General features: G+C 45.2%; 1 protein-coding gene across 3 annotated transcripts in view; it reads right to left on the bottom strand.

Moving 5' to 3' along the window:
- si:ch73-281f12.4 (Ras-associating and dilute domain-containing protein-like) overlaps positions 1–9,413 on the bottom strand; it is an 81,057-nt gene extending 71,644 nt beyond the window's left edge. For 2 of the 3 annotated variants that reach the window (XR_007264599.1, XM_048610979.1), the window contains exons 1-2: positions 9,267–9,413; positions 9,003–9,189 (exon numbers count right to left, since the gene is read on the bottom strand). Coding sequence is in view for 2 of the 3 variants with exons in the window: in XM_048610979.1 (XP_048466936.1) it covers positions 9,003–9,130 (128 nt within the window). In the remaining variant the exon portion in view is untranslated. The remainder of the gene's footprint in view (positions 1–9,002; positions 9,190–9,266) is intronic. The other variant, XM_048610980.1, reaches the window with a different exon arrangement.
- Between the last annotated feature and the right edge of the window lie 199 nt (positions 9,414–9,612).

Raw genomic sequence — 9,612 nt, 5'->3', positions numbered from 1 at the left:
AGGCCCGAAACGTCAGCCTTCCTGCTCCTCTGATGCTGCTTGGCCTGTTGTGTTCATCCAGCTCTACACCTTGTTATCTCAGATTCTCCAGCATCTGCAGTTCCTGCTATCTCTGAATGTCAGTGAGCAGGTTATTGCTGAGCAAGTGCCTCTTGACAGCACTGTTGATGACACTCCCATCGTTTTGCTGATGATTGAGAGTAGACTGACAGATAATAACTGACTGGTACAGATTTGTCCTGTTGTTTTTTTTGACAGTACATAACTGGGCAACTTTCCATATTGTCAGGTTCATGCCAGTGTTGTTGCTGCACTGGAACAGCTTGACTAGGGATGCGGCAAGTTCTGGAACATGAGTCTTCAGGACTGTTGCTGGAATGTTGTCAGATTGGCGCACCTTAGATCTGATCCATTGAATGTGGTATCGCTGAGTTCTGTCTATCACTTGGTGCTGAAGATAGCTGCAAGTAATCCTGTCTGATAGCTTCACTAGGTTGACACAGGAGTATATAAACAGATTGGTCAGATTGGTAAATCAGTGGCAGGTGCAATTTAACCCTGATAAATGTGAGGGGAAGTACTTTGGAAGAAGTAACTAGGCAAGGAAATACTCAATGATGGCAGGAAGCTCAGAAGAACAGAGGCATCTGGGGGAGCTTGTCCATAGATCCCTGAAAGTAGCAGGACAGGTTAATAGGGCAGTTAAAAAGGCAGACAAGATACTTAAGTTCATCAGTCATGACATAGATTATAACAGCAAGGATCTGTAAAGGATTTTGGTTAGACCACAGGATGTGATTGCACTAGAGGGGGTGCAGAGTAGATTCACCAGGATATTGCCTGAGATGAATCAGTTCAGTAATGAAGAGAGGCTGGCTAAGCTCAGGTTTTCTTTGGAGCAGAGAAAGTTGAGGGAGGACCTGATAGAGGTGCATAAGATTATAAGATGTAATTAAGGGTGGTGGGGGTGGTCTGGAAATCACTACTTGGGAGGGTAGTTGAGGCGGGAAGCCTCACAACCATTAAAAAGTACTTGGATCAGCACTTATAATGAATAACATTCAGGGCAATGGGATAATGGCTGGAAAGTGAGATTAGTGTAGATTTAGTGTAGTTTTCATGGTGTAGACTTCATGGGCTGAAAGGCCTCTTCTGTAATGCATGATTTGATGATTCGCACCCCCCCACACTCTCGGTTGATCCCCTGGCTTGATGGTAATGGTTGAGTGGGGGATATGCCGGGCCATGAGGTTACAGATTGTGCTGGAGTACAATTCTGCTGCTGTTGATGGCCCACAGCACCTCATGGATGCCCAGTCTCGAGTTGCTCGATCTATTCAAAGTCTGTCTGATTCAGCATAGTGGTACTACCAATTAACTCAATGTGAAGATAGAACTTTATCTCCACAAGGACAGTGCAATATCACTTCTACCAATACTGTCATGGACAGGTGCATCTGCAGCAGACAGATAGATGAGGATGAGATCGGGTAGATCTTGCCATCTTGTAGGTTCCCTCACCATCTGTCTCAGTGCCATCATGTTGTGTGGCACAACCAGCAAGCTAAATAAACACAAGTAAACAGGAGCAGGAATGGTCCATCCAGCTCTTCCAGTCCTCTCCACCATTCAGTATGTTTGTGGCTGATCTTGGGTTTCAACTCCAATTTCCCACCCTCTTTCTAATAAACATGAAATCAGGTGATCCCAGCCTTAAATATATATTCAATAATGGAACTTCCAGTCCTCTGGGGTGGAGAATTCCAAACACACTCAGGCTTTAGAGTGAAGAAATTCCTCCCCAGCTCAGTCTAAAATGATTTTGCTCCCATATTTTAGACTCCCTGATAAGCCCTTCCAAATCTTGTCAATCAGATCACCTCTCATTCTTCTGAAGTCCAGTCAGTTGTCCGTTTCTCTACAAATGCTGCCACAGCCTGCTGAGTATTTCCAGCATTTTCAGTTTTCATTTTGATATCGCAGGTTTTGCACCACTTTCCTAATTTTCAATTCTATTCCTTCTGAATTGTAGTCTAGAGCATGGTTTGCTCTAACTTTTTGCCTCACTAAACCTTGGCAGAACAGTTAGGAGTTAATGAATTTTCATTCCAGATCCCCTTGTTCCTGGATTCCTCCTTCCCAGTAAAAAGTGACCTCCGTCTCTGAACAAAATGTATGACCTCACATTTATCTGTGATAAACATCATTTGCCAATTATTTCCCATTCTATAAATTTATTATGTCCTCCTATCACTTGTTGCAGTCCACTTTAGTATTGGCTATCCTCCCCAACTTCTAACAAGGCGAGACAGGTTAGATACAGGAAGGCTGTTCCCAATGGTGGGGAAGTCCAGAACCAGGGATTATAGTTTAAGGATGAGGGGTAAACCATATAGGATTGAGAGGAGAAATTTCTTCAGCTAGAGTGGTGAGTCTGTGGAATTCACTACCACAGAAAGACTATAACACCATAAGCTATAGGAGCAGAATTTGGCCATTCGGCCCATCGAGTCTGCTCTATTATTCGATAATGGCTGATATGTTTCTCAACTCCATTCGCCTGCCTTCTCCCTGCAATCTTTGATCCCCTTACCAGTCAAGAACCTATCTATCTCTGTCTTAATTACACTCAATGACTTGGCCTACACAGCCCTCTGTGGCCATCAGTTCCACAGATTCACCACTCTCTGGCTGAAAAAAAACCCTCATCTCAGTTCTAAAGGTTGTCCCTTCACTCAGAGGCTGTGCCCTCAGGTCCTAGTCTCTGCTACTAGTGGAAACATCGTCTCCACATCCACTCTATCCAGGCCTCTGTAAGTTTTAATGAGATCCCCTTCACACTTGAAAACTCCATTGAGTACAAACCCAGAATCCTCAACTGCTCCTCATATGACAAGCCCTTCATCCCTGGGATCATTCTTGTAAAACTCCTCTGGACCCCTTCCAACACCAGCACATCCTTTCTTAGATACAGGATGCAAAACTGCTGACAGTATTCCAAATGTGGTCTGATCAGAGCCTTATACAGTCTCAGCAGTATCACTGCTCATGTTTTCCAGCCCTCCCTCTCTGAGTAAATGCTAACATTGCATTTGCCTTCCTAACTTCCAACTGAACCTACATGTTTACCTTAAGAGAATCCTGAATTAGGATTCCTAAATCCCTTTGTGCTTCAGATTTCTGAAGCCTTTCTCCGTTTTGAAAATAGTCTACACCTCTATTCTTCCTACCAAAGTGCATAATCTCACACTTGCTGACATTTCATGCCATCTGTCACTTCTTTGCCCACTCCCCTGGCCTGTCCAAGTCCTTCTGCAGCCTCCCCGCTTCCTCAACAATACCTGTCCCTCCACCTATCTTTGTGTCATCTACAAACTTAGCAACAATGTCCTCAGTTCCTTCATCCAGATCATTAATGTACAACATGAATAGTTGTGGTCCCAACACTGACCCCTACGGAACTCCACTCGTCACTGGCTTCCATCCCGAAAAAGACCCATTTATCCCCACTCTCTACCTTCTGCCAGTCAGCCAGCCAATCCTCTATCCATGCCTGTACCTTGCACCTAACACCATGGGCTCTTATCTTATTTAGCAGCCTCCTCTGCAGCACCTTGTCAAAGGCCTTCATCCACCAGCTCGCTTTTGTCTCAGCGGTCGAAGCCAAAACATTGTATGATTTCAAGAAGGAAATGGATATAGCACTTGGGCTAAAGGGATCAAAGAATGTGGGGAAAAAGCAGGAACAGACTTTAGAGTTGGATGATTGGTCAAGATCAAATTGAATGGCAGAGCAGGCTTTATGGGCCGAATGGCCTACTTCCGCTCCTACTTTCTGCATTTCTATGTTTCTAACTTTGTGATGTCCACAAATGTGGAAAGTGTGTTTTTGATTCCAAAATCCAAATGGACAGCTTAAATTGTGGACAATAGTCCCAGCACTGATCAGTGAGAACTGTCTGCCTTTCTAAATAACTCCCCTTTCCTGTCAATCACTGCTTTCGGAATTGAAGCAAGTGAACAAACCATTCTGTTCATTTCAATACATCCCTTTTTCACTTTAAATGTAACTATGTCACGAAACATCACATCATTCAGTGTCATTTCTCTCTATTCTAAATCTCTAGTAAATACTAAAGCAAAATAATTATTAAAATTTCTGCCATCTTTCTGTTGAGTTATCCTATCTGTCCTTTAATGGTTCCATTTCCATCCCAGCTTTCTACTTTCCCTAACAATAATTGCAACATGTTTTACTGGTCTATTTTACGTTCCTTGACAGTTTGATTTCATATTTCTTTCTTGCCTCCCAAATTGTTATCTTTCACTTCTCTTAATTGTTCAGGCCTTCAATAAGAACCTATAATCTCATGGCATGGCACATGTCAGTATCTCCCATAACCATCAACCCAGGGGATTAACCCCAGGCTCAATGGAGAGTTCAAGAGGGCATGCCAGGAGCAGTACCAGGCAGACCTGAAGACGAGGTGTCAAATGAAGCTACCAAACAGGACTACTTGCTAAACAGAAGAAACAGCAGGTGATAGACAGAGCTAAGTGATCCCACAACCAGTGAATCAGATCTAAGCTCTGCAGTCCTGCCATATTCAGTCGGGAATGGTGGTGGACAATTAAACAGCTCACTGGAGGAGGCAGCTCCACAAATATCCCCATCCTCAATGAAGAGGGAGATCAGCATATCAGTAAAAAATCCCATGGTTGAACCCTTTCACAGCAATCTTCAACCATGTGCCAAGTGGATAATCCATCTTGGCCTCTTCCAAAGGTCCCCAACATTGCAGATACCAGTCTTAAGCCAATTCAATTCACTCCATGTGATATCAAGAAACAGCTGGAAGCACTGGATACTTCAAAAGCCAAGGGCCCTGGCAACATTTTGGCAATAGTACTGAAGACTTGTGCTCCAGAACTTGCTGCTCCCCGAGGCAAGCTGTTCCAGCACAGTTACAGCACTGGTGTCTACCAGACAATGTAGAAAATTGCCCAGGTATGTCCTGTACTCAAAATCTAATTCAGTGAATTACCAGGCCATCAGTTTACTCTCGATCATCATTAAACTAATGGAAGGGGTCACTGACAGTGCTAACAAGTGGCACTTACTCAGTAATAGCCTGCTCATTGATGCTCAGTTCACCAGGGCCATTGGGCTCCTGACCTCTTTACAGCCTCAGTTCAAACATGAACAAAGGAGCTGAATTCCAGCAGGAAAGTAAGAGTCATTGTCCTTGACATCAAGGCAAGATTTGACTGAGTGTGGCATCAAGGAGCCCTAGCAAAACAGGAGGGTGGAGGGCAAGACACCTCTGCAGGAATCCCTCAGGGTAGTGTCCAGTAACTTTCAGCTGCTTCATTAATGACCTTCCCTCCATCATAAGGTCAGAAGCAGGAATGTTCGCCGATGATTACACAATGTTCATTCAAACATCAGCCTTCCTGCTCCTATGATGCTGCTTGGCCTGCTGTGTTCATCCAGCTCTACACCTTGTTATCTCTTCTGTTTTTGTTCCTGCTTTACAGCATCCGCAGTTCTTCAGGTTTTTATTTAGTACTTAACTCACTGCCACATCTCTTGTAGGCATCCCCACTTTAAAGATGTTCTGTTCCTCTCTCCGACAGGATTTCTGTTCCAATCTTTCTTCTTGTCCACCGACAAAAAGGGTCACCGGACTAGAAGGATTAACTCTGATTTTTTTCTTCACAGATGCTGCCAGACCTGCTGAGCATTTCCAGCAACTTCTGTTATTGTTCCTGTGTTTGAGACCAGAATTGAAAGCCGTACACCAAACGTGGCCTAACCAATGTGCTGTGCAGCCACAACATGACATCCAAACTCCTGTACTCAATGCACAGACCAATGAAGGCAAGCATACCAAATGCCTTCTTCACTATCCTATCTACCTGGGATTCCACTTTCAAGGAACTATGAACCTGCACCCCTCGGTCTCTTAGTTCAGCAACATTCCCCAGGGCCCTAATATTTATTGTGTAAGTCTTGCCCTGGTTTGCCTTACCAAAACGCAACACCTCACATTTATCTAAGTTAATTTCCATCTGCCACTCCTCAGCCCATTGGCCCATCTGATCAAGATCCCATTGTACTTTGAGATAACCTTCTTCACTGCACCACATATTTTGATGTCATCATCAAACTTACTAACTATACCTCATATATTCATATCTAAATCATCCAAAACATCCATTAGTGAGGGTTACCATTGACCGGAAACTCAACAAGACTAACCATATAAACATAGTGGTTACAACAAGCTGGGAATCCTGCAGCAAGTAACTCAACTCCCGACTCCCAAAGACTGTCCATCATCCATACGGCACAATTCAGGAGTGTGATGGAATACTCCCCATTTGCTTGGATGGGTGCAACTCCAACAACACTCAAGAAGCTTGGCACCATCCAGGACAAAAACAGCTGCTTGACTGGCACCACACCCACAACCTTCAACATTCACTCCCTCCACCAGCGATGCACAGTAACAGCAGTGTGTATGATCTACAAGGTCACAGACTGATTTGTGTATATAAGGGCAGCCATCAGGCCCGTGCCAGCCCCCCAGAGTGAGCATCCCACCTTGTGCCGTTTTCCAGCCTTCTTCCCATAACCCTTCACACTGTTACTTTTTATACAACCATCTCATTCCTTTTTGAATGTCCCACCATGCTCTCAGGCTGTGCATTCCAAACACTATTGACTTGCTGCATGAAAAACATTTTCCTCAGATCATTTTTGCATCTTTTACGAATTACTTTAAATCTGTGCCTTCTCATTTTCAAATTTTTCACAAGTGGGAACTTTTTCTTCCAGGTTACTCTGTCCACACCACATGATAATGAATCCGATCTTCTCTCAGGCTCCTCCAAATAAAACAGTCCCAACTTCTCCAGTCTATCTTGATGACTGAAGTTCCTCATTCCTGGAACCATTCTCATAAATCCCTTGTGCACTCTCTACAATGCCCATATACCCCTCCAATAGTATCGTGCCCAGAAAGGGTCATAAGGCTCCACCTGAACCCAAACTGGTGATTTATACGAGTTCAACATAACCTTCCTACTCTCTGAGCCCCTGTTAATAAAGCCCAGTGTACCACATGCTATATTAACTACTCGGCTAACCTCACCGTGCTACCTTTGATTATATACACCCCTGCTCCTGCACCTTGTCAGATTTCTTTGTATTGAGCTTCACCTGCCACCGGTCCATCCATTCCAAAAACTTAGCCATGTCCTTTTGAAAGATCTATATTGTCTTCCTTACAATTTACAATGCTTCCAAGTTCCTTATCACCCATCAATTTTGAATTTCTGCCCGATACAATTAATAATGTATCGCCGACAAAGCAAAGCTCCAAACACTGAGCTCTGGGGGCCTTCAACACACACCTTCCTCAAGCCTGAAAAGTATCCATTTTGTCGCTCCACTAATTCTGTGTCAATATTGCTGCTGAGCCTTCTATTCCATGAGCTATCATTTTCCTCACCTGTCTTTTGTGTAGCACAATCTCAAACGTCTTTTGGAAGTTCATGTAGACCACATTAACAGCAATCCGTGACTAACTATCTCTGCAGCTTATCACTGAAATGCACAACACTAACTCACCAAGGCACCTCTGAACAAACCTTCCAAACCCAGAACCTCTATCAACCTGTAGCACAAGGACAGTAGGGAGAACTATCATCTCCAAGTCACTCACTATCCTGACTTGGAAATATATCACCATTCCTTCAGTGTTTCTAGGTCAAAATGGTAAAATTCTCTTCCTAAGGGCATTGTGGATCAACCCACAGCACATGGACTGCAGCGGTTCAGGGCAGCAGCTCACTACCACCTTCTCAAGCGCAATTGGAGATGGGTAATAAATGCTGGTCTTGTCAGTGATATAAAACCCAATCATATACACAACTCTGGCTATATCTTAAACACAAACTCCGCAGTTAACATCATGATGAATAACTTTAGAAATAAAATATAGATGCCCTTTCAAGTCCCTGAGTCTCCCCCTTGCCAAATCTCTCAACCAACTCAACTAAGCGAGAGTGAGAGGAAGAATGAGTGTAGCCTGGCTGCTGGTTAATCATTAGCCTCCGTGCTTTGGTCAGAGTGTACCAGCTAAGATCTGAGTGCCAGTCTGTGACACAGCCTTGGCCTCTTGCCTGGTTCACAGCTCTGCCTCGAACTCGGAGGACAGGCTGATGCTGGAATCGGCGTTTGCAGAAATCCCTGGCTCCAATTTATTTGAACACTGAAGGAAATTCAAAGCTCCACTCTGAGCAAGGCCCAGTGCTTTGAGCAGCATAAACTGGCAATGTGACAGAATCTCCCTCCTCCAGAATGAGAGGACATTCTCCAAGGATAAAGGGTTGTCTATTTAAGGCAAAGATGAGGAAAATGTTTTTCTCACAAATGGTGGGGAGTCTATGGAACTCTTTTCTTGATAAGATGATGGAAGCAGAGTCCTTGGATATTTTTAAGGCAGGGGTGGGCAGATTCTTGATAATCAAAAGTGTGAGGGTCAGCAGTTGCAGGTGGAAATGTGGAGGAATCAGATTAGCCATGACCTTATTGCCCGGTGTAACGTACCTCAAGGGCTGAGGGGCTCACTCCTTGTTGGAACCATGTACGTCTATAGCCCCGGTCCTGTCCACATCACTCGGTCATGGTGTCGGCTGATGGGAAGCTCCCAGCATCAATGTGACCAATCCTCATCACCAGGACATGGGGCTGGATCCTGAAGTCTGCATTCCCTCACCCACTCATACTCCCACAGTCCAAAACCATCCATTCCAAACAACAACACTTACAGTTTGTAACAAACACTTTCTGGTTCCTTGCCTCCTTTCAGCAAACGATTGCATGCCACCTCTGTGTAGATATTACACTGGCATTCCCCTCATTCCCAAGCCTGGATTGTCCGTACCCTCTCTCCCTGCTCCTGATATGAACAGTAAATGTTCCTGATACTTACAGCACCGATCCGTTACTCTGTTTCCTGCCCAGCTTGGGGACTCGCCTTTTCGGGGAGCTGATGAGTAAGCCCGCAGGGAAGTGGAGGCTTTGCCGGGAGAGGTTGCTAGCCCCCTCCCCGGACAGCATGCTCCGGCCCGGCCCGGCCGCTCACTGCAGCCGCTGCCCGTCCGCTCTCATCCCGGGACCTGCAGCAAGACAGAGCACACCGTGAGCTAGGGCCGCCTCTCCCTCTCTGTCCCCCAGCTCCTGCACAGACACTCACTGCAGCTCTCGGTCCAGCCTGGGACACACCTTCAGCCTGTTCAACAGCCTCCGCCACTCTCAGTGGCCCCACTTCACTCAAACTCCAACTTTCCCGTTAGATTGAGGAAAGAGTAGGACGGGGAACAGAGACACCATGTGGTGGCTATCCCGGAACACTCTGGGAAAAGTGTGTTCAACCACAGAGACAGATTTAACCCGGGACAGAGATTACACCCGGGACAGAATCACAGATTACACCCGGGACAGAAACACAGATCACACCCGGGACAGAATCACAGATCACACTCGGGACAGAATCACAGATCACACCCGGGACAGAATCACAGATTACACTCGGGACAGAA

Source organism: Rhincodon typus, chromosome 23, assembly GCF_021869965.1.
Source record: "Rhincodon typus isolate 14 chromosome 23, sRhiTyp1.1, whole genome shotgun sequence".
NCBI classification, from domain to species: Eukaryota; Metazoa; Chordata; class Chondrichthyes; order Orectolobiformes; family Rhincodontidae; genus Rhincodon; species Rhincodon typus.
Note: the sequence above shows the minus strand (reverse complement) of the source record. Positions and strands in the feature narration are given on the sequence as shown.